This window comes from Thermobia domestica, chromosome 16, assembly GCF_964235325.1.
Source record: "Thermobia domestica chromosome 16, izTheDome1.hap1.1, whole genome shotgun sequence".
NCBI classification, from domain to species: domain Eukaryota; kingdom Metazoa; phylum Arthropoda; class Insecta; order Zygentoma; family Lepismatidae; genus Thermobia; species Thermobia domestica.
In genome coordinates this window covers 11652698-11679855 of record NC_137469.1, presented here as the reverse complement: position 1 = coordinate 11679855, position 27158 = coordinate 11652698, and the positions used below count along the sequence as shown (strand labels likewise).

At 34.5% G+C, this 27158-nt stretch overlaps 1 protein-coding gene across 7 annotated transcripts in view; it reads right to left on the bottom strand.

Annotated features, from left to right (window-relative positions):
- Ctns (lysosomal cystine transporter cystinosin) overlaps window positions 1-27158 on the bottom strand; it is a 167707-nt gene that overhangs the window by 25343 nt on the left and 115206 nt on the right. For 5 of the 7 annotated variants that reach the window (XM_081742124.1, XM_081742123.1, XM_081742122.1 and 2 more), the window contains one exon: window positions 22213-22360. In XM_081742124.1, coding sequence (XP_081598250.1) covers window positions 22219-22360 — 142 coding nt within the window. In that variant the 3' untranslated portion in view covers window positions 22213-22218. Of the gene's footprint in view, window positions 1-629; window positions 3121-22212; window positions 22361-27158 lie in introns of those variants that run through there. The other 2 variants (XR_014128700.1, XM_081742126.1) reach the window with 2 other exon arrangements.

Below are 27158 nucleotides of genomic sequence, written 5' to 3'. Positions count from 1 at the left end.
AAAATGTCACACTTATCAAACAATTGATATAAATAATTATATTAAATGAAATACATTGGCACATTTGGACTGTTAGATTTTATAGTAGCAATATGAATATGTGTATTCAGAGAGCATTTTAGATTACTGTTTGTGTACATTTAGGTACATTGTACAGCCATGCCATCGTATAAAAAAGAAAAAAAAAAACTTTAGAAGTGTATGTAAATAGGTTCACACAAATCACACACACACACACACACACACACACACACACACACACACACACACACACACACACACACACACACACACACACACACACACACACACACACACACACACACACACACACACACACACACACACACACACACACATATATATATATATATATATATATATATATATATATATATATATATATATATATATATATATATATATGATTTCAGCAGCCTATAATTCCGAAAGGAAGCATTTGTGCACTCAGGTTGGTCTATACTTTTTGTCTTATCTTGGTGTCAGGAATTACCTCCCAAACGTTGTCGGTGTTGTTTTGAATCACACACACACACACACACTCTCTCTCATATATGTAGTATATATATGGTGTGTGTTGGTGATTTGTGTGTACCTACCTACACACATTTCTAGTTTTTTTTTTTTTTAAACGCTACGTCATGTATTCTTTTTTTTTTCTCTGTTTAAAAGCATAATAGCTTTTTTCTTCTAAAAATTGAAGATTTCACGGAAGGACCGCTAACTTAGAGACAGGAAGAACTGCTTCCGTGTATGTTACATTGAAAGCGAAACTTCTTCTATCTAGTATTCTTTCGCTGGTGCAGTAGACAAGCATTTTGTTAAGTTGGTACTATTGCAGTGACTGACAGCTGGTAAAGAATAGCTTTGTGTTAAGAAACACATTATAATACTCTGTTTGTTTCAATGTATAAGTGATTCGTAGCACTGGAATGACTTTGTGCACACAATAATAAGAAGATTACAGTCAGCTTGTCTGAAATTACTAGAATTATTGAGATGAAAAAGATCTTTCAACTAAAATCATACTGTCCACACCTTTATTATTCATAAAAAAATATTTGCAAACTTTTTTTTTTCTTTTCTTAAGGTGTATACCTACATAAAATAAATAAAATTAAATTCTTTCGGAAATATTTTAAAGAATACTGACAATTATTCTTTTCAATAATAAAAAAAATTAGTCATGGCCGTACCTGACAATACCTAGAAAAGTACTGTAATAAAAATACTTTCAGTGTACCTACACTTAGGTACTTTTCTGATAATTTGCTAGTATTCTGGAACCAGATACAGCTTTATACCAACACAAACTTTACAAACAAATCGTTAAATTTAACAAATAGTTACATATTAGCATCTTAAATATGAATAACTGTTTTAACAACTAAAGTTACAGCAGGATCAGAGTGGCTTGATCTCTGGGTCAAGTAGAATTATTGGTAAATCTACCATAAGAAAACATTAGATGCCCAAATAAGGCGACCAATAGCTAGACATGATTCGTTCTTGATCAATTATCATAAATAGATGTCAACAGAGCATTTGTTCTAGGACATTAAGAGGCCTAATTACTGCAAAGTTAAAATACCGCTAATTTTACAGTAATTATGTGATATCTTCAAATAGCTAAAAGAACAGCGAAATGTGGAACAACAGTGCGCTAGACAATATTATTTTTCATGAGGTACCGTTATCACGAGTCACCTAGTAGCTTTCTGTTTGCAGCAATTTATAAACACGAAAATAAATGCCTATTTTCTAAATGGCTGGAAATCGAAAGCAGATAAGTGAGTCATGATACCGCTAACTCATATAAAATAATATTGTCTAGCGAGCTCTTGTTCCACTTTTCGATTATCTTTTATTTATTTGAAGATATCACATAATTAATGAAAAAATAGCGGTATTTTAATTTCGCCGTGATAAGGCCTCTTAAATCATTGCTGTAAAGCTATGGTCGTTCAACATAAATAGTCTTCGAAATTCTAATATTTTATTAGTTAAATGACAGTTACGTATAATTAAAAAAATGTTATCAGTATCTCATTATGCAATAACAATCTTGGTAGCGTCACTTTTTTTTTTTCCTTTCGACTGATTTTCTTTTCCAAAAGGCATTCCACATTGCCTTTCATGTTTATGTTCATTTCAGGGTGTAATGAACTGTTGGAAAAATATCTTACTACAGTCACGCCTTCTTCTCTCTCTCTAACGTTATTTCATTACCAAGACTACATGGGACATGAAACTAGAGTTTTAACATGAGACAGAACCACACTGAATTAAGTGTAAGTCCATGACTCGATTGAGTTTGAAGTTACAACGATGCTTCAAAGTCTTCTCACACTTAACCTTTTCGGAAGGGCATTTTAGAGTGATTCTACTTGTTGTAATCCTGGTGATAAGCGAGTTTAAATGCTCACTGAGAAACCCAGCGGCTTACCATAAGAATAGCATCGTGAGTTTTCATTAACAGGAATCATGTCTTCTAACACGATAAATTATGATGCATATGTAATCATATAGCTATATACATTTTAACTTTACTTGCATTTACGTGTACTTTGCAAGAAAACCATGTATTTTTGTTACATATATAATCTATATAATTATATATAGTAGTGCAAAATATGGAATATTTAAAAATAAATACACTTTCTGTGCTTATCATCAAAAACTCTAGCCTAGAGCTTGCATACAAGCTTCCGGCAGAATCTTGAAGAAAAAAAATCATATAAATTACTTGATAAATATGTTTATAATATCAGATTATAAACATGTATCATAGTTTTATGTCGTAAGACTATGGTTTAATATCCATTACACTGTCATCTCGCATAAAAAAACAATACCACTTTTCTCCTTTAGAGAAAAAAAAAAGGAATATCCACACTCTTTTTAAATTTGATAAGATTACGCATCACTATGATGCATTACGTACCGTAAAATTAGCATAAAATAAATACCATGGAGTATATTATTGTGTTTTGTACACAGATGCGTGATTGTTACGAATAAATGGGAGCAGGAACCCCATGCTCAACAGTGTAAGAAGAATCGTTAATTCCTTCAATCTTCTCGTAGGGTATCCTACGCCTGAAACGAATCAAAGCGAAAACAATCAACATAGATTAACCATATTCTGAAATATGTAAGCTTTAAAGATTTGTCCAAGATGCCGAAGAAATTATTTAAGTCATAATCTTCAAGATTGTACTTACTGTGTATTTGTTATTTATTTACTACTTTTATCGACTCTGGAATTAGTATTCCCAGCCTTAAAATGGTCAGAACACCCTTCTCAAATGTTTCAGAAAGTGGAACTCATTTTTATCAAAGTTCAAGCTTGAATCAAGGAAATGTTGTTTTGATATATGTGATAGTTTATCGTACTTATTAATCTATTTGCCAAAATGAAAGGTTACATATAGTAATCTATACTAGCCACATAGTATAATAGAATCTTATAGTATTTATTTATTTCATTCATGTAATAAATTCTATATTGTATTCAAAATAGGGTTAACAGTTGTTTTAGTGTACACTATACCGTCTTCCATAAACCTAGGTCCACTCTTTTACCTCAGAAACTATTAGTAAAGAAGGTTGAAATCCATATTTTATTAATTTCGGTTAATAAAATTCGATCCCTGGCATCACCAGAGGATAATTCAAAAGATTTATGTTGTAGAGAAACTCAACTACTATACCGTTTGAAAAGCCATGGCAAAACAGGATTAAGTCAGATTGTCTGAATAAACATTTTGGTACGATGTCTCTGTGTGGCTTTGTATTCAAAATGACGGAAAAGCAAATTTCAGAAATTGACCCACGAATTCGCCATTTTGAATAGAAGCCCCACAGAAATATCTTACTTGAAACAGAAACATCTTACCTGTACCAAAATGTTTTCGTTTTCAAACAATATATCACTTAAATGATATATGTCAATTAAAAATTGAGGTCCGCCCCGCTTATCCCTCTAGAGACAACATAAATCAAATTCAGTTAGTTTCAAATACTGAACACACAAATTCATCGTGTAAGAGCTTCAGTAACTTTTACTAATATTATTTCTTCCTTATGTAGAAGGATGGGTAGGCCAAGATTGAAACGAGATAACTGGTGTATTTTTAAGGGCTCTGGTCAGCCAGATGTCGCACCATTCGATTGGATGATGCATGATGAGCGAAATGATCCACTGCGCCATTATTTCTTAATTTCTAAACCGAAGTGAGCTATTACTTAGTCTGAGTATCTCAACTACCTTACAATGCGGGCTCATCAACATCGGAAAATCTGTTCCCACAAAGAAATGAACTCACAAGGGAAGAGAGGGAGATTATATATCGAAGTGGAAGATGGTTTATACACCCATCGAAAGCACTACTAATGACGCCTATTACGAAACTGTAATAAATATTTCCCGAATGCATATACCATGCGAGTTATAGGAATATACAGGGTGTTCAGAAAATCCGTTTCCACTCCTAGAAATCACAAACGGTGAGACAGATGCCAGAACAGGAAAACAAGTGTTTTATAATTTTAAATGTACAACGTATCAAAGTAATAAATGTTGTTCCAGGGCCACCCGCAGGGTTCCAGGCGGGTCCAACTCAAAAACTGCAAATGGTAAGGGTGTCAATCGCATATCTTTGGAAACCTGTTGGGAAATGAAAGAACATGAAAGCCATTTTACACAGGGTAATTTTTGAGAGTCAAGACTTGTTTCATGTTCTTTCATTTCCCAACAGGTTTCCAACGATATGCTATTGACACCCTTACCATTTGCAATTTTTGAGTTGGACCCCGCCTGGGACTCTGCGGGTGGCCCTGAGACAACATTTATTGCTTTGATACGTTGTACTTTTAAAATAATCAAACACGTGTTTTCCTGTTTTGACATTTGTCTCACCGTTTGCGATTTCTAGGGGTGGAACGGATTTTTTGAACACCCTGTATATTCATATAACTCGCACAGTATATGCATTCGGAAAATTTTTATTACAGTTTCGTAATAGGCATTATTAGTGCTTTAGATTGGTGTATAAACCATCTTCCACTTCAATATATAATTTCCCTCTCTTCCTTTGTCAGAATTACGAGCAGCAAAAGCACGCGTGATAACAGTGGTGCAATGAAGAGCCCGATACCAAACTTAAACAGGATTTATAGCAAAAAAACTATCCATTTTGAAAGATTATTTTCAGTGAGAAAACTGTATCTTTTTCTATGCGTATAAGATCATTTATAAATGAACCTAAGGGAAAGTTCTACCAAGTTAAATAACAACAAGGTCAAATGGTTATGGTCGACCCAACATTGTAAGTGTTGACGTCAGACATTTCAAGACACTGTTAGGAGGCACCTTACTGATTTAATATTTTCACATTCTATTTCTATAAACTATATATTGCTCTATAGAACTTAATTTAGTGTTCTTAGGCACTCAAAAGATATTAGCAATAAATAAGATTTTGGAAATTTTTTACCGGTTCTACGGGACGCGACTATTATTTTTATTTTATTTTATTTATTTATTTTTTTTAACCACTCGACTCTTATAAGGTTGCAAATGGAAGGAAGAGAACAAGACAAAACGCTCGGAAGGAGGATATGCGAAGGAAACGCTTGGAACTTTGGCGATCAGGTGACTGCTTTTTTCACCATCTTAACACCTATTTGTCTGTGAACCGCTATTTGAAAAAAAAGGAATGAAATCTTTGAGTTTTACGTCCCACGGTTATGCCGGTTAGGCTAAAGGAGACGGTGATGATGAGTAATGAATGAAATGGTGGAATGAAGAAAGTGGGAGGAAACGGGAGAACCCAGAGGAAATTTACGCACACGGTGTTCGTCCACCACAAAGTTCACTTTGCGGGGGTTGGGATCGAACCCAGGACCCCAAGCACCAGATGAACAGCTATTTGAGCTCTCAGGGGTGGACTATCCTATGTATTCGCCAGATCTAGCCCCGTGCGACTCTTTTCTGTTCCCGAGAATGAAAAAATCTAAAAGGGAAGCGTTTTGATGATGTACAGGCTGTAAAAAGAGCTTCGCAAAGGGGCACTGGATGATATCAAAGTTGAGAGTTCCAGAGGCGCTTCAAACTGTGGGAAAGAAGATTGAAGAAGAGCATCTCACCTAATGGAGAGTACTTTGCAGGGGACTGAAAGAATTCCGTAAAAACTTATTTTTTTTAAAGCAAAAGTCTGGTTTCTTTTGGGTACCTCCTCGTATATTGGATTTTGTTTCTCTATGTTTGTGCTTTAGATTTCCTGTGTTTTCTATATATTCAGTATATTAGGAGTTAAAAATTAAGCGGGTAAGTATGTTGCGAAACTTCCAAGACTTTGTGATATTCTTGTTAAAGGTGTCATTCAGTATTAACTTTAAAGAAAGTAAAAGAATAAACATTTCAAAGACAAACAGATTTACTTTACAGAGGATTTACTGCAGGAGATAGTTGAGCATAACTTACCCTACGTTATTATGCTGCAATGACTCAATATAAAATATATTATGCCATAAACAAGCGAACAAAAAACAAAACTAAGAATCACTGACATAAGTGACCGATCATCTGTGAGTCCTTGGCCTACAGCAACTGAAGGCACAAAGGAATATTGCAAAGGAAGTCAAAGTCATGACGTCATTTCCGGTATCAAGAGGTCTTCACAGATCCTAACAACTTTTGTCAGCAAAAGCACGCGTAATTCTGTATATGTTTACACTTTGCAAAATCTTACAAATATGACTCAGAGAGAAGAGGTACATACATATAATATTACCTACAGATAGCGTAAGAAAACGGAGGTAGCTGTTTAATAAAACTATCAGCCTCCATATAGCAGCTAGCGTTAAAGGTTTATAAAAAAGAAGTTGTATAACTAAATAATTACGATTCCATTTTATTCGATAAAAGAGTTCACTGAATATAACGAACTGTGTCGTAACCTATAGTATGCTACTTTCATTTAAATAATTATTATAGTGTTCACTATACCTTAGGATTTAGGATTTAGATTTCTGGGCTTTCGGCATCTATGGCCACGGTAGCCCATCACATACGAGGGATGACGTCTCTCGGCGAGCACACAATTCGGGGAAAGGGAAGGAAGAAATGATTGGGGAAGGAAGGAAGCGGCCTGGAACCTATAAGTTAGGTACCACCCCGGCATTTGCCTGGTGGGAATGAGGAAAACCTCATTCAAGGTAGCTGGCCTGAAAAAGTTTTTTACACTTTTCAACCGAGTGCCTCCATCACTATCTTAATCACTGTATTATAAACACCACTTGAGTTTGTACATTATGGTTGATTATTATTACTCTACTATTGACTAGCAAAAGTCTCACGAAAAAATAGGGGCTTCAAAAATATAAAACTGGAAACTTATATACTGCAAAAATTGTCCGTTATCCTCCCAATTTAGGACTGAAATGTTCGAAAACGCTGAAACTGGACTTCTTTATTCTTAATTAAGGGTTTAAATACCGAATTTTACACTGCTAACTTCGGAGAATCCTCATATTTGGGATTTCCTGAATAAAGACAAGATTTTTTTAAAAATATTATTGAAACTACACCCTTACCCCATTTAGGAGCGAAATTTTCGAAAAATGTTGATATATGTTATTTTGACTATTGCTTTAGGGGGGCAGGGTTTTAACCTACTTCTTTGCGATATTCTATTCACATTCGGTTAGGTTAGGTTAATAACATTTAATTCAGACAGTATTGGCGAACGAGCGATAGCGAGTGAAGGCGGGTTAGAGCTCCGCAGGGCACGTTGTTTTGTGTCTTCATTAGTGTTGGCTCCCCACTAGTAAACATTTACCGTTATTTTTAATGACGAGTTTATATGTTAACTTTCAGCTCTCTAATTTAAGGGATTCCTGAGATGCCCTACTCAAGTGTTCGTAGTTTGAGGGAAATCCCCCTGATCTCGGGAAATTTCATAGGTAAATTTAAGAAAGTGGGAAAAAGGGAATGTTTCTATAAAACGTGAAAACCCAGAGAAATACTCGCCTAAATTTTTCTTTGCTCTTCAGTCAATGGCACTAATTTGTGCGTGTGTGTTCAAAGAAACATGATTTGCACCCATTGTTGGCTAAGTGTATTTGTAAGTATTTTCTGTTAAGAAAAAGTAAAGTTTAAAAATGTTTACAAAGGAAAAAAAAAAAATGAATGAATGAAACGAATGTGGCTAGCACTTAATTTAATATAGCTAAATTAATTTTATAAGAACTTCCGCCGTAGGAATTGGACATTCAACGAACTAGGAAAAGTTTGATAAGAAAAAGGAAAATTTTGTGTTTGTTAAAGGAAATTTTCTTAAGGAAACCTACAAACACTGCCTTACTCTCGAAGAAGGACAAGAAGAAGAAACTCTCCTTAGGATACGTATTTGAAAAAGTCTTTTCTTATTCCTTGATTGTGACAAAGGCATTTTTTTTTTTTTAAACCAAATACTACGTTTCTAGCTACAGTAGTATGGCTTGGCGTTGATGACTGTGTCAGTTTTACTCTTTTAGATAACGGCATAGATTATTCCGTTAATGCTCTTTATTCTAGCTTTGGAATTACGTATAACTAAAGAAAAATAAATTCTTAGCAAAACAAACACGTATTATTATAATCTGTGTTACAGTTTCCAGTAATATATCTCTACTTGAATCGGATACATTGTATTATATTTATTTACATTAATTCTTTAATTATGGATCTTAATTAAACGTTGTCAGTTGTCTTTAATGCCCAATGACAATAAAATGTTATATTCTAGTTATGTTTTACGTTTTACATGTAGATACGTTCCGGTACTTGAACCATACAATATACAATTCTAATTTCTTTGTTGTACAGTCCGCAGAAAAAAAAGAAAAAAAAACTGCAACATGAGCATGTAAGTTTATTGTGAAACTACGGCTAACAGCCCAGGGAATCAACATAACGTCTAAGTGGCACAAATCACGCTAGGAGAAACCTCGGCGTTCTCCCCTGCACACTTATTTTGGAGCAAAAGACTTCATCGTTTCTCAATAAAAATACATGCTCATGTTGCAAGTTTTTTGCTGCGGACTGTACATTTATTTGGAGTTCACAGAAACAAAACAAAGGCAGAACTTCACGCGGTTCCCTATGCTATTCAGGAGATATCTACCGAGTTCAACTCTTACTGCAAAGGCATTATTTTCTTTAGGACAGACAGGTCCTGACATTGACGACACTAAGAGTATTGATTTCGGATCTTAAGACCATGTACGAAACTGACTCTGAGATATACACGAATTATGCAGTATAGTTGATGAGGTATGATTAACTCTTAAATTATAATTTTATATATATTGGCGGATCCAGGATATGATCAAGGGAGGGGTTAACCATAGTTTGCCGCTTTATCCAGTGTAAAACAGGATTGAAGTCCATTTTATTTAGTGTATACCTGAGCGTCAAGAGGGAGGGCTTCAGTTCCTATAGCCCCCCCTTGGATTCGCACCGGTATATGTTTTATTTCTGACGGTACGCAACGGTACGTCATACCGGCAGCTTTTTAATGAGAATGGGGTTCACAAGAATCTTCAGAAATATTAAATAGTAAATACATAGTTTTATTGAAAACCACTTTTTATTCTTTTCCTTTTATTTCTCTCTGTAGAGAAAGAGCTGTGAATCTATTTAGGGACTAGGAACATTTAGACACTTCTGTTTCTCGCTCGCTGGTACGTCCTCGCACCTCCCTTTTTTTTTTTTACATTCCTTTTTCTCATATTAATATAAACAAAAAGGCTCTGAACCAACATCTTTCTTTTTTTTTTCTGAAAAGACTGACCTCCCACAACGAAATAATTCCAACAAATTTGTCTGTCGTTGAAGTTAGGCTAAACTGAAAACCAGCACAAAAGTTCTGTTTGGACTCCACTTCTGTACTTTCCGCACAGAGGAGCCTTTGTTCAGTTCTTATTTTAATGTATCCAATTAATTGTTTTCATTCATTATTAGGAAAAGGATTAAGTGTGTTGGCCGTTTCCATAACGTCTCTTGTCCATTTTACACATCTTTCGGGGAATCTTTTTTTTCTCTCTCTCTCTTTCCCCGGGTTATCATCTTAATTAGTACATCTGAGAACGAGTAAAATAAGTTTTGTACACTCTAAAATAAATACAGACCCATTAAATGGAATAAATCAGCTGAAATTAAGTATTAATAAAGCAAAAAACACGAAAAAGAAATACATTCCAGAAAAGTAGACAAAAGACGTTTTGAAATTAGACGACTCAAGTGAAAGCATCTCCTTGATTGTTTTTTGCAAAGTTTATATATTAATTTAGTAGAGGTTTGTAGAACAGTACATTATATGAACAATGTACTGTGTGTGTGTTGTTATTGAAATTCGGAATTTGTGGAACTCTTAATGCCTTTTGAAAACAAACAATAGTAGCTTATTTTTGCCCGTTTATAAAAAGAGACAAAAGCAAGAAACAAAATAACTAAAAATATTAATTATCATTACGTTCATTGTTATATAAAAAAAAGATATACGAATCAAACATTTTAAAGTTTCTTGATTACGTAAGTTTGTAGTTACAAGACTGCAGTGATATGCTACTGGACATTATTATTATTATTGTTAATAATAATAATAATAACAATAATGCTACTCTGAAACGTACGCAACTTTTTAACCATTATGAATGAGGTCCAGCGTACCGGCAACTCTATTTTTAGACATAAAATTCTGTATATATATATATATATATATATATACAGAGTGACCCAAAAGTAGGTATACAGTACCGTACTGATGAGCTCATTGCATTTTAAATCATTTCTCATTATTATCCATTAGGTAGCCTTAGTTTCTTTATTATTTGTTTTTAATGTGTTTCTACTTACATCTTAAGCTTGGAAGAGCCGAAGCAAATAAACCCATAAAGTAGAATGTTATGCTTCATCAGTGCAGGGGTGTATACCTACTTTTGGGCCACATTTTATATATATATATATATATATATATATATATATATATATATATATATATATATATATATATATAATGAACCTGAAAGGTATGCAGAAACTCCGGGAGTGATTCGTGACATCAAAAGAAGACAAAAACTCCTCTTACATGTTGTTGAATTCGTACGTTGTGTAATCTTTCTATTTCGTTCCAATTGTCAGAATTAGAGTTTCGATTTCAAGTTGGCACTCCTGTCACTCGTACACGACACGGAATTCGACAACATGCACGAGGACGTTCTTCTTCTTTTGATGTCCGAATCACCTCCCGGAGTTTGTGCATATCGTTCAGATTCACCCTGTGTATATATATATATATATATATATATATATATATATATATCAATAGAGGAGATCGAGCTGAACAAAATAGTGTTTGAGGGTATATTCTCATGCGTAGTTTTTGAAAAGCAAAAAAAAAAAAGAAAAGAAAGTAAGTTTACGGCGTTAAAATGTAAGTTGTTTGTAGCTAATCTAATGCAGTCAATAGTTATTATTCTGCTAGAATACTTTATTAGTTTATTGACTCTATATGAAAAATATAATTTTGTTAAGAAGTTTATATACAGTAAAAAAAAATAAACAATCTCTTAAGTAGTAGTTTACATCTATTGTTTGACTTCTTCTAGCAGAACACAATACTCCCCCACAGTGAGCATAAACACTTAAAGTGATACACACACTTCTGTTAGTGACGCACATAAACGTAACAGTAACGACAGTGGCGTACGCAAGGGACAGTGGTTTTAAACTCCTTAAGCAGGATGATATGCAAAAATAACTACAGGGTGTACCAAAAAGGTCTTTACAACTTTGAAAACTCATATTGATTTATTCACTTATCTTACAGACGTGGTTTTAGTGTCATTTTGTAGCAAAATACATCACGTTTTGACTCACATAGTACACTAGTTCAGTAACGAGCCACTGCAAGCGCTAGCGGCAGTTGGAGTAAATATGGTTGCTTTTACTGGTTCCGAGCGGGCTAGCTGTGTGTTTTGGTTTGAAGAATCCAAGTCTGAGACAACTGTGCAACGTAATTTTCGTACAAAGTGTGGTAAAGATCCTCCAGTAGGCCTACTATTTATCAGTGGCATAAGTATTTTTATTGAAACTGGATGTTCGGTGAGACCTCGCAATTAAACAAGTCACACTTGACATGCTACAGCGGATGTTTCAAGAAGTCGACTTAAGATGCGATGTGTACCATATCACAAATTGAAGTCACATTGAACCCTTTTAGGTATAATGTTAAAAAAAAAAAAAAAAAAAAAAAGACAGATTTTGCTACAAAATGACACCAAAACCATATTTGTAAGCTAAATAAATAAACCAATATGATTTTCAAATTTGTAAAGTCTTTTTTGATACACCCTGCATTTACATATTAAGATACTATGTCCACAAACATCTGAAATGATATGAACTTCTTGGAAGCTCTTTGAAATCGCACCCCTTGACGAAATTCTTGGTACGCCACTGAGTGACACACATACTACTTCTAATTAGAAACCAAAGCCATGGGTGTTTAAAAAACATTTTTACTAGTAGTAGTTGGAAATCACAGAAAAAATCGCAGGTTAACAACACAGTAAACACGTACAGTTCACAAGATCATGAGCTGTCTAGCTGTCAGCAACGAAGCTCAGTACATTAGCTGGAAGTGACCTTTGCAAACCATCACGTATCAAAAAACATAACACTCATCCGGTAGAATCTTCTTTCATTTTTTAGCCAGTAAGATTTCAATGTTTGTCGAACTCTTCATCAACTTCACGTGGGCAAAACCTTGTTGCCTATTTTATCGGTAGATGAGTCATTTTGCATTCCTTCTTACGCTGTCTACTTCGAATATAGTACAACGGTCAACGCGACAACACTGTTCGCTTCCGTTCCTGTAACCAGAACTTTCCATCACACAAACGGTTGCCTTAGAAAAACACGTTTTCAGCGAGAAAAATGCTAATCCCAGAAAATGAAGGATACTGTTGTGCTACTTCTATTTGCTTGTTCGTATATATTATACGTTATATCATTCTAATGGTTAAAGCCAGTTACGGCTCTTCAGGGGAGTCCTCAAAAAAAAAAAAAAAAAAAAAAAATATCACAACAAGTTAATGGAAGAATGCTTCAGGAAGCTACATTAGGTAACCTTTCTTCCCGTAGGTTGTAGCGTTAAAAAAAAAAAAAAAAAAAAAAAAAAAAAAAAAAAAAAAACGGGTGAATTTTCCTTAAGAGCTACCACTTATTAAATCAATACATTATAATTGTTCAATAATACACCACCTAGCCCTTCAGCTATTCATTTTTATGTGTGGAAATATTATTTTGTTTCTTGAAATGAGCGGGAATTTTCACTTATTGATTTTACAGGGTTCACACTAAAATTTTGATGCTGACTTCCCTGGCTTTCCCTTATTTCCAGTATTTAGTAAGTGAATTTTTCCTAAGCCAAGTACACTATCATATTTATATGGTTAGGTTGATTTTTTTTTTTTTTTAATTGGTCTCCACCATCCTTATAGACGTCCAACGCTCTCCTTGTTAGTTTTTTAAACAGTATAAGATCACTTTCTTACTGTAAATATTTATTAACTCAAACTTCCTGTATTTAGAATACAACAGAAGCAATAACTATACACTAACATCATATCTCGGCATTCTGAATACAATCAGACATAAATTATATATATAGTCTGTTTCAAAACAACACCGACAAAGTTTGAGAGGTGATTCCTGACACCACAGACCAACCTAGGTGCACTAATGTTTCCTTTCGGAGTTATAGGCTGCAGAAAACATGAAAAAATGAACTTGAAAGATCCATAGCTCCACAACTTTAAAGACCCATATCGTAGTCGGGCCAAGACTTCATTTAGGAACTGGTATGTGTCGTATCCAAATACTCATGTTTCAGAACCCTGCGCTACTTCCGCAACAATTTTTAAAAAGGTAGTTGGTGAGTACTTCAAATGATATGCCCGTAGCCAAACTCGTCTCTATAAAAAATGTTGCGTGAGTACCTTAGGATTCTGAAACATATATTTTTGGATAGCGCTCATATTAGTACCTAAGTGAAGTCTTGACCAGACTACGGTAGATCCCATAGTTCTGGAGTTACGGAACTTTAAAGTTCATTTTCTCATGTTTTCGGCAGCCTGTTACTCCGAAAGGAAGCATTTGTACCCAGTTGGTCTATACTTTTTGTCTAATCTTTGTCAGGAATCTCCTCTCAAACGTTCTCATTGTTGTTTTGAAACACCCTGTATATATATATATATATATATATATATATATAGGTCTATCTCTGATTATCTACAACCAAGAATTTTTTTCCTTCTGTAGTCTTTAAATTTCTTATTTAACTCATTCTTTTTCTTTCAAAGCTTGAAGTTTTAACACCTTTCAGCTGTCCTTAAACTTCTTTACCTATAAAGATTTTTTTCAGCTTTCTACCATTTTCTTTTTGAATCTATCTTGATTCTTTGGCCGCCTTCTTATTTTCTGCTGAAAAAAAATCCCTGATTCTTCTGAGAAATGTAGCAATTTCCCTGATTTTGAATATATTTTGAAGCACTTCCCTGAGTCTTCTTAATTTCCCTGACTTTCAAGGTCAGTGTGAGCCCTGTTTCACCAGTCTTTTTTTGAAATCTACTTAACAGTATTCCTTCCTTTGTGAGCCATTCGACAAATGCATTATATGTGATTGTAATATCTTATTGATAAATTAAAATTCAATTTACAGAATATTAAATCTACACATAATTCAAATGTATTGTTATTTAAGCAAGAGACAGTTAAATTGACTTGCACGAAGAATCATCCGATAATTATTTAAAAAAAAAAAAAAAAAAAAAACTTGTCTATGTAAATTCTTTAGTACTATCTATTAGTGCACAATGAAAAGAATGTCCAAAAATAAGACATATACCAGTCAATAATTTCATTGAGCTATACAAAATGATATAGGTCATTGTAAATCCTCATGTGTAGTTTTCGAGAAAAAAACGATTTCTTTAGGTATGTGGGTCGTTCAATATATAAGTTTTCCTAAGCCGTAAAATATTTATTTTTTTATGATACATTTGTAAATTACACATGCATGTGTAGGTGGGGCCTTCTTCACCCCTCCAGATAATTCCCATTGAGATTCAGGCATGTTTCACCGGTGCACCAATTTGTCCAAACCCTTTCCAAAAACTTAGGGCTCTGGCTATTTAGCACCCTTCTCCCATTTCGCTTCACTGCTTCATCACCAGTTGACAGGAAACCAGGTCGCTTATGTCGAATTACGTTTCTCTGCAGAAGAGTTTTTGTTCCATAGTGAGCAAACGAGGCACGCATCTCCGCGCGCGCCTTTCTCATGTCCAAATTTTCAGTCAAATATGCGATGTGCAGTACTTTTTGAAATCCCTACCATGTTTGCTAGCTTGTGCACTTTCAGTCGACGGTCATCCAATACCATTTTGTGGATTTTCTTCATCATATTTAGCGTCGTCATCTCATTTGGTTGACCACTGTGATGTTCGTCTTTGCAGCTCTTACGGTCTCATTTACACTAGCAACCAATATTTTACTGTTGTAAATGAAGAAGAAGCAGACTCTCCCAGAGTAGAATCTAGCTCGGCTTTGATATTGGTTGGACTGAGACCTTTCAAATGAAACTATTGTATCACATAATGATGACCTTTTTTTTTTTTTCTTTCTTTTTTTTTTTTTTTTTTTTTTCTTCATGTTTACAAATCCATTGACATGAGAGCATTCACTATTGATGGCTATCAAGCATAGACTAAAGAATGTAGCGTCTTCGAACTTCAAACTTAAGCTTTGAAAGGTTGGTACTTTCGACCATAGTAATGTTTTTCAAACAACAACTGCCAAGTCAGTTAGCGTACTTCTGGGACTACTCACGATATGCTTAATAATGCTACTTACAATTTTTATTTAATTTATACATCACAACTGAGTTGAAATTTACAAAACTGAAATAAACTACAAACATTTTGTTCATATCAACACATAAAATATACTGTCCAAAATTGGAAACTTTCGAAGTGAATGCTACAAGGAACGGTCCTAGGGCCAATTACATTTTAAATATTTTAAATATATGAAAATGGTTGATTCTTCGTCTAGTAGCAATTGCGAGAGTTTGGTGAGAGGAGAGTGATTACAAAAGGAAGATTTCGTCCAAAGCTTTCCCCGAGAAAAGAGTTCCTAGCATCGCTGCTACGTTCCCTACTTACAATTATATTTTTCGTAGAATATTTATTTATCGTCGACAACTCGTCAATTTATCGTCGATCATCATGCACACAATTCATCCACATATAAACTTGATGTCGTACACTCATTTGTACGAATATCTTATTTTCGCGTTTATTTAAGCTTTTACAAAGGTTGAGTATTGAAACAAAACATTCTGGGCCTTATGCAGAGTCATTTTCACATATGATTAGCGCCATACTAAAGGCCTGACTACTTCAGGAAACATGTTAGTCGAACTCTTTAGTATGGCACTAATCACGCGTCAGAACCACTGCATAAGGCCCTCTATATTCTATGTCATGAATAATAATACAAAAACAAATGATTGTTTCGTTGACTCGCCAGCCACCTTTATCAACATTGTGTAACGAACTGTTATTGTTGATTTAAATCATAACGTTAAGTTCAATTTTAATTTTTCAACAATAGTTATTTCATTGTTAAATTGAGAATTTGTAACTTTAACAATGATATTGTTGGGAAATTAACAAGCTCACACGTTGTCCATAAATCAGGACAAATGATTTACAACAGATGTCTAATGAAGCTGATGGGTCCGCATGTCAAAGTTATGAGGTGACTTTTTTTATAAATATATACGTATTTTTATACATGACAGAGAACTTAAAAGTTGTTTTATTTCAATAGTAACTTTATAATATGTATTTTGCACTTACCAGTCCCGGTACAACACTTTTTTTAAGAGAGACAGGAAAAAAAATCAGGAGCGTTCACCCGAACATCACACTATCTTCACTCCATGTGAAGAACTAAGGCGCTGCAGACTTCAAGCAGCCCGTACCTCCTCCAGTGCGCATGCTCTCTACCAGACATTACAGTCGATCAAATTACAGCCTCTTCGCCATATTGTACTATAGAAATCTTGTAACATTCCAGGCATTTTCTTCATATGTTTGGGTTATCTTACTGACAAACTATTATTCATACGTATGCTATTGTTACAGTTGGGACAATGGTCCGCAATTAAGATTTTCTTGCATTAAATAACATGCATAAGTTTTGTCATTTGTATTTCTGTACCTTATGTCATTCTACATCAGATCAACGCATCGATTTTACTTCATACGTTTCGAGATTTTTAAGATTTCAGGATTCTCCTTATATGAAATCTTCGCCAGGTTGAAAAAGGTTAAATTTTCATTTTCTAAGTGTCCTAGTTTCAACCATTCGAAAATATAAATAAATAAATACGCTATATTATATACAGCCCTAGGCAATAGGCGCCCACCTTAAGATAGACAAGGGGTCATCAAGCCTACACAGCAGGCGTATGGTGGTAAATTCCTTTCTCTTGCAGTTTAAAAAAAAAAAAAAAAAAAAAAGGTAATGAAGATCTGGGAATTGCAACGCTGGAGATGTTTAAGAATACCACCAGTAGCGGTTCTGAGGGAAATCACATCAATAGAAATTTTGCAAGTAAGAGAAGAAATTTATTGAACGTATTAAATCTGCATATAGATCTCTGAAGTTGAATGAAGTTTTCTATAGCCACAAGCTCTGGGAAGAAAGCTTCATGCTACTTCAGAGAGCTTCATCAAGAATTAATACATTAGGCAGGCTTTGTTCTTTTAGCCTGGAGCAATAGAATTTAAATTTTTACATGACTTCCTTCAAGGGCCACCACTGGATACAAAAACACATTAATGCACACGTCAACTTGCATTTCTCTGATGTAAAGACACTCATTTCCTACTGAAGCAAAATGTCGACAAAATATTTTATATATATATATATATATATATATATATATATATATATAGGGAGGGCGGAAGTTAACTCCCTATTAAAAATTGTTTATAACTTTTTTAATATTTGATCAATTTTCATGAAATAAAGAACCAAGTTTCATTCAAATCGGTGAGTTACACTTCCGTAAATCTCCTTGTCAGATGTGCCATTTTCGAACATACTGCGTATACAGATCTTGAATTAGCTATATTCCTATTACGTGCTACGCATCAGAAGAACGATAATTCACACACACAAAAGAAAAGGACAAAGTGATTTCACATTCCAGTGATGTTTGAAAGAACACAAAACACAGCACACGGTGCTATACTGTGCTTAAGGAAAAAAAAAATACGAACGCAAGTGACTAATTAAAATCACTGCTTGCGTCGTTGGTGCAATTACTTTTTGTTTTCCCCCACGAATACATAAAGAATTTTTTTTATATAACTTTTTATACTTACACCTTCGACTTCTTGAAATATCCAAGTTACGTGCAGATTTTTGAGAACGAATTTTGATCCTGGAATATAACATCGGTTTCTAATATCAAGTTTTGTAATTAACTAATTTTTTTTTTTTTTTTTTTTTTTTTTTTTTTTTTTTTTTATTTAAGTTTGATTTAAAATTCTGTAAATAATTCTTCTTTGATTTCAGGACATTTCAGGATATGTGTACTCAGAATATTTAGCGATAGCGGCAAACCGTTTGTCTCTAATAGAGTTGAACAGTTGTGGAAAATGTAAAGAATGTATTTTCTCTTTAAAATACGAGGGGGTATCGTAAAGTTTTAATTATCACTAGGAAGTTATTAAGATATGGTGATGAAATTTTGTCAGTGTTGTGTTTGATGCTTATATGCATGACGTTAAGGAAATTAGCTTCTCATGATTGTTTATATTTTTACAGGGTGTGCCAAAAGTGACCAAAATGCAAGATGGATAAGATTGAGACTCGTAGTGTGATCAAATTCCTGCATGCCAGACAAATTCACTTTAGCCTATAACGATATATCCACGTTTCATCCACGATTAACAGACGCCCCCCCCCCCAAAAAAAAAATCATCTTCATCCTCTTCTCACGGCGTCAACATCTGTTGGGAACGATCACGCCGTGCTTGCTTCTGAAAAGGTGTCAGGAAACGAGAAACCCAGTGTGTAGATATCTTAGACATGTGAAGTTCGTCATGGATAATTTTCTACACACACTACCGTAACTGAGACCTCTCTCATTCATAATCGTTTGGATGCTTACGTGTCTGTCTTCGAGGATTAAACACTCCATTTTCTTCACAGTGGTCGCATCGTCAGCCAAGGGTCGTCTGTGACGGACATTATGACCAGTTTGGAATTTCTCTTTCCACTTTACAATGGTGTCATAAGATGGACAATCATCGCCTTCATCTCGTTATGAAACTGTTTGGCATTATTACCTTTCAAATTCAGGAATTTGATCACACTGCGGGACTTAATCTTATCCATCTTGCACTTTGGTCACTTCTGGTACACCCTGTAAATAATAAACAATCATTAAGAGCTAATTTACTTAACATCATGCACATAAGAACCAAGCATAACTGACAAAATTTCATAATTATATTTTAATGATTTCCTGGTGATAATTAAAACTTTACGATATCCCCTCGTATTTCGTTTCATGTTGAATGACTTTGATTATGACTAGTGAAAATATGGGAATGGCCAGGGACGTACGCCGGGGGTGGGTCCTGGGGATCTGGACCCCTCCCCGAAATTTCTACTTTTGTGTAAATTTAGCCTAATTTTAGGGGCAATTTTAGGAATTTTAATATAAAATCCCCTCATATTGAGTTTGGACCCCTCCCGAAATAAATTCCTGCGTACGCTACTGGGAATGGCACACTTACAGAAACAGAGGATGACAAATACGGACACTGCAAGAGTAGTTATGGTTACTGACTACTTGGGAACGGAAATATAGGTTTCAGTCAACGCAGAAAGCCTAACAAAAATTAGAAAATTATTAAAACAAATCCTCAACAATGATGACTGACTTATTTCAACAATAGCTCATAATAAAAAAAAAAAAAAAAAAAAAAATTATAACTGTCATGATTTGAAGAAGCAATATACATTAGAAATGAAAATGTGAATGTTCAAATAAAATGGTTGATGATATAGTATAATTCAAATTTATATCATCCTGCACTTACAACAAAGATTTCAAACTGAAGAATATTTCCAGTAGCAATCTACTATGAAGGTTTCAATTCTTTTAACAGTGATGTTAAAATCTTAATATGAAAAATATTAATTGCCTAATTGAAGCCTCTTGCATTATAACGAAGTCATTAATTTAATGAAGATATAAAATTGCAACAATCCGCAATATGACAAAGGAAAATATTGAAGAAATTACATTAGCATTCAGAGCTTTCGATATATTATCGATCAATTTTGATACTATCATGCACTTGTAACAACTACAATAAAGAATAATTAATGTCTATTCCGAAACTTAAAACCCATTTGGAGGTTTAAAAAGAAGAAAAAACATTATTGTAAAAAAAAAAAAAAAAAAAAAAAAAGTCACCACCCAACTCTCTAAACAAGAATTTTAGGGGAAATAAATATAAAAAGATTGCGATCTTGGCCAATAATTAGTTTTTGAATCAGGGGCCACAAAATTTTTGAACGGCCCCTAAATCGAGTTTTCGTATTTTCTACGGGATAAGCACATCATACTGAGTTAAGTGATAGTTTGGATTACACTGTATGTAGTTCTCCAGATATAAGGCCTACAAGAACATTTTTGATTGAAATATATTGGATCTTTTGATAAAAAAAAAGATCCCAGATCAAAAATGTCTGGGGTAGATATATACTTCATGATTTCTTTTACGTGTATGAACACGCTTTCCGACACCGATATTACTTTTTGTCTCCATTCGGTGTAAGTCTCTCTTAGAAGTTTGTCGATGTATTTCTTGTACATCCGACATATACAATGTATTTTATACATGTGTAATGCGGAACTTAAATAATATTTGTTTTTCGAGCGTATGTGCTGGATTACTTTGTTTAAATCAAGCGTTCTAGCTTGCCGAGAATAACGAGAGAGAGAAGATAAGTAAATCCTATTGTTACGATTTCAGAATAGCGTTAAGAACGAAATCGGAAAATTAATTACACCTTATTTAAAGTAACGATTACACAGCCTCCCCCCCCCTCACACACACAAAGTTCTGTGCACCGGACCCCGGGTATGGATTCGATATATTTTGTTATACAGAATCCAAATTTCGAAACCCTAGGACGATTGACCGTGTCGATTTTGTTTTATGGACGAAAAACATGTGTCCTTCCTATCCAAAAGCCCTTGTTTCTCGTCCACAACAGAAAATTGACAAGATCAATCGTCTCAGGGTTTCGAAATTTGGATTCTGTATAACAAAATACATCGAATCTATACCCTGGGGTACGCTGAACAGAACTCCGTTTTCTGCATAGCTGTATTACGTGTAACTTTCTTATCCAAAATCGCTCCAGTTTTTTCGCCCATAACAGGAAATTGACACGATCCATCTTCCTGGAGTTTCGAAATTTGGATTCTGTGTAACAAAATACATCGAATCCATATCCTGGGGTCAATCGTCCTGGGGTTTCGAAATTTGGATTCTGTGTAACAAAATACATCGAATCCATATCCTGGGGTTTCGAAATTTGGATTCTGTGTAACAAAATACATCGAATCCATATCCTGGGGTCAATCATCCTAGGGTTTCGAAATTTGGATTCTGTATAACAAAATACATCGAATCTATACCCTGGGGTACGCTGAACAGAACTTCCGTTTTCTGCATAGCTGTATTACGTGTATCTTTCTTATCCAAAATCGCTCCAGTTTTTCGCCCATAACAGGAAATTGACACGATCCATCTTCCTGGGGTTTCGAAATTTGGATTCTGTATAACAAAATACATCGAATCCATATCCTGAGGTCCGGTGCTCAGAACTTTTTTTTTTTTTTTTTTTTTTTTTTTTTTTTTTTTTTTTTTTTTTTTGTGGCTGTGTTACTGAAAATCGATGACTAAATTGATAAATCTTGCTTCTATATCATAAACTACAATGATCTACTAAAACGTCTACAAATCATGAATGATCGAAAAGACCTATCAAATCAGGTTTATTATTACATATATGCATACAATGAGGAATACGATAAAAATAAATAAAAATTTTCGTAACACGTAACTGCTTGAAAATTCTCTCTCAATTAATGAGGTACTTTCATCGGTTTCGAATTGCTCCTCTCTCCTGCAAGCAATTGAGATTTAACACTTGTTAAAGACTTATTGTAAATCCTTCTTCTAATAAGTTACTCATAGATTTGTGTGTGGACATTTCAACTATAATGAAAAAAAAAAAAATAAGATCATAAAACTATTCTATTCCCTGGAAGTTCTATGACTCAATCTTTATATATATTGAGCCACAAGAATTTCAGAAATAGAATATTTTTATAGTCTTAAATAAATTTTTCTTTATGGTTGAAATATTGCAATTTGGAGTTAAAAATATTATTTTTCATGATATTGTGTAACAGTAAAGAAACGCATCATAATGTTACCAATATAAAGCCATTGTATCATCATCATAACTGTATTTTAAAACAGTATATATAATGTGAGTTAAAACATACTGCAATAAGTGTAATATTTATGCAACTCGCAATACGAGCTCAGAAAGTAATGAATGGCATACGCTGTAGACATTTATCGGCCACAGGAGAATCTCATTACAGGACTCACTTGCTGGAGGCAGCCTCGAACAGTTACGCGAATTAATGTATATATATATATATCAGGTGTTCTAAAAATGGCGCCCACGAACCACAGAGCAGTATTCTACAGGCCAAAACAAAGCGAAAATGATATATGATGGTATGCCCTCCGGGGTCTCCTTCAGCCGCTACGAGGAATCAAAATTTCACAATGTGGCAACGTCGCAGATTAACTTGGAGCCATTACCATTACTCTACGAATACAACAAGCAGTTGAATCGATTACTACATTAATAAGTGATGCTAGTGTCAATATCGACTTTAGCTGCCATCTGCAAAGAATCGATATAACTATTTGATAGATTGGTAGATCTAATCTAGGGTTCACTATTTGCGACGTTGCCACATAATGCAATTTTTATCTCCAGACGAGGACTCAAAAGGTGTACAGATATATAGTTTTGTTATATTTTGAGTTGTAGAATAATGCTTTGTGGTCCGTGGGCGCCATTTTTAGAATACCCGATATATATATATATAATTTTAAATTCGCATAATTGTTCGGAGCTGCCCACAGCAAGTATTAATTCTATACAGCTTAGAAGTAGATTGGTATCTCAGTTGTTTCCTTACAATCAACCTTAAGTTAATAGAAATTTTTATTACACCTAGGAGTCCGATACTCAAGCATTCTCTGCATACTACAGCCACATCTTCTATGAAGTCACTCTCAAAATTTCCCAAATATGTATATATATTAGTAGATCAACCAGATATTAGAACCTTGAAGATATCGGATACACATGACACGACGGAACTTCCAAATTTTGTATGTATATTGACCCACAAGGAATTATGGCAAGTTGTCATGATTCATAGTCATGGTCAAAAGTTATTGGCGGTTACATACGAAAGTTTCATGTTCTTTTCCCAGAAGCTTTTGACAATGATTGTATGAAGTTTCGAAATGAAATTATTTACAACATCCTGTAGTTAATTTTTTTTAGGGTACGTGAGATCGATGATCAAAGCAAAACAACTCAAAGAACTGGTGAAATGAAAACATACGGAAACGAAAGAACGCAAACGATGGTATCCAACACAAGCTCCTAATACCTGCATAGTACAGAGATCATTAGCATCTGATATTCTATAGATATTGACACCTAGTATTCCGTTCTGAGCGCTGCTATCGGCTGAAGGAATTCCACTCCCACGGCTGCAAGGCTCCCTCGCTTACCAACAGCTGAACCCTTATTGGCTCAATGCGTGAGTGTGTCGAGGATGTGAGTTTAGTTCGCATTTTTGCCACGGTTCAAGACATTTTGGCAGCACTATATCACTAAGCCACTGTGTCCTCCCACAAAGTTTAGATAATTCTTGTTTATACCTGGGACATTCCATGTCAAATCAACAAGTCATCAGACTTGACCATCTCAGATTTTTGTAAAAATTGGTGTACAGGTTTATTACAGTGAGAGATGAAAAATTCCAAATATTACCTCTCCCTTCCTGAAAGTGTCCCCATACAGGGTGTTCAAAAATGTAAAAAAAAAAAAAAAAAATGAATTTTTTCAGTTACAGTGATTATTAAGAATTGCCATAAAATGGTTAATATGTGCACTAGAGACGTGAAACAAAACACCATTGGAAAGCTTAATCCTTTGGGGATCCTATGGTACAATTTGTACCATACGGGTGTTTCATGGTACATTGCGTTATAACTCTCCTATTTGAGCTTTTTCGTCCCCTTTTTTTCCCCCCAAGTCCAGAGGCATTGTAGAAGACCTTACGTATGGTTTCACACCTTCCTGCGTCGAGACATAAGAGGTGATGACGTCATAATTCTAAAATGTATATTTTTTTTTATTAAGCCTATGTTCATTATTTTTTGGCGGGCTTATTTTTGCACGTAGAAGATTGAAATTTTGCATAAACATTCAGTCCACCGAGTAGTATTTACCAGAATTTTTTGTTTCAGATTTCTGCGTTAAAACAGGGGGGAGGGGGGTCCAGAGGGGCAAAGGAATATTTTTACCCCAAAAATTCCTTTTTTCGGGATTTTCCCGCCTTAGATACATGATGGAGACATGTGAATGGCACCGCCTGAAAGGCAGTTCTATTCTGAAGAGAATGATTGGCGGATTAGAGTCCTAGGGTAAATAGAGATGTCTCAGGATTTTTTTTTTTACCTGAGATCATGTCTTTTGCGGTAATTTGGGGCATTGTAGGAATTCTTGATAAAATTTCTCCCGCCCTTAGTATTCAAGATAGAAACTTGAAATTTGTACTATTTTTATCAGATTTTTTTTAGATCTCTACGTTCACACAGGGCCGCTCCAGAGGGGCCCAAAGTGTGAAACCCCCCCCCCCCCGAAATTTTCCCTTTGACATCATTTTTCCCTCTCCTGGTATATGGTATGAGCATGCAAGTGGTACCATTTGAAAGCCAGTTTCATTCTGAAGAGAATGAGGTATGAACCATGATCCTAGGATAAATAGTGATGACGCAGTAGCTGCTTGACTGGAAGTCTAAAAAATACCCCAAAAACCCCGGATCTCTTAAGGGTTGAAGATTGCACTACAAGTTGTACTATATTGAAAAAAACCTGTAAAATAAAAAAAATAGCACTTCAAAAATTCAAATTAAGATTTGAATTTTGAATTTCGCATAGAAATGTCCCTCTGAAATTGTTCAGATTGTAGTTTCATATGTGTACCAAAACACCACAAAGTTGCATTTTGGACACTCAATGGGATCCGATTCAAAATTCAACATAAACCAAGCATTGCACAATATTGACGATCGATAACCATTTGCCTGGACTTATTTACCTGCAGCATCAAAGGAATTTATATTCAATTTCATTTGTTTCATTTATTGTATTCATTTGAATTTACACAATTATCCACCTTTCGAGTTATTTAGAGAGGTATTACGTTTCCGAACAGTACTTAATACAAGTAATTATTCTTGTTAGTCAGTATGAATGTTTCTAAATTTATATTGGCTACATTGATACATGTTATTTTCATTCCTTTGTTTCAGGATTGCTGTCACAGATATGTGAAAGTGGATAATTGAAATAGGAAAAAGAATTTATTGACTAATTGTTTGTGCTGAAAGTGTGTGAAGTGACTGAGCAGTGTCACTGTGTTTCATAACACATTTCATACAATTATTGTGAAAAGGAGGAAAATATATCCCTCCCTTTCATAATATGTTCTGTAATAGCAATCCTGAAACAAAGAAATGAAAATAACATGTATCAATGTAGAAAACATAAATTTACAAACATCCATACTGACTAACAAGAATAATGACCTGTATTAAGTGATGTTTGGAAACGTAATACCTCTCTAAGTAACTCAAAAGGTGGATAATTGTCTAAATTCAAATGAATACATCAAGATATAAATGAAATTGAATATAAATTCCTTTGATGCTGCAGGTAAATAGCTCCAGGCAAATGGTTATCGATCTGAACCCAGATATTCACATGGTCAATATCGTGCAATGCTTGGTTTATGTTGAATTTTGAATCGGATCCCATTGAGTGCCCAAAATGCAACTTTGTGGTGTTTTAGTACACATATGAGACTACAATCTGAACAATTTTGAACAAATTCAGAGGGACATTTCTATGCGAAATTCAAAATTCAAATCTTAATTTGAATTTCTGAAGTGTTATTTTTTTTATTTTACAGGATTTTTTCAATATAGTACAACTTCTAGAGCAATCTTTAAGCTTTCCAATGGTGTTTGTTTCACGTCTCTAGTGCACATATTAACCATTTTATGACAATTCTTAATAATCACTGTAACTGAAAAAATGCCGTTTTTCAGCATTTTTGAACACCCTGTATGGAGACACTTTCAGGAGAGAGGTAATATTTGGGATTTTTTCATCTCCCGCTGTAATCAAGCTGTGCACCAATTTTTACAAAAATCTAAGCTCGTCAGGTCAGATTTTGCCATTCCGTTGGTTGATTTCACATGGAATGTCCCACCTTTATACTGTGATGCTATTTTCTTCATGTTTTCGTGTCGTACGGGTGACCAAGTTTTGTCTTGGAAAAATAATGTAGCAAGATTACTTAATGATGTGGTAGGATGCGTGTCAATCAGGAAAAAAAATCACTAAAGCACACATATAACAATTCGATGCATACATTTCAACGACAAATTGTCACCGTCTTTAATGCTAGTTCCTGTCGATACTGCCTCAATTTTAGTTCAGTACCGGTACGTTGAAAACATACAGGTTCACAAAGCTTCGTCAAAGTGATTCAGTAAGGTATTCGTACCGGTTCCTTCATAATCAAGTGAAG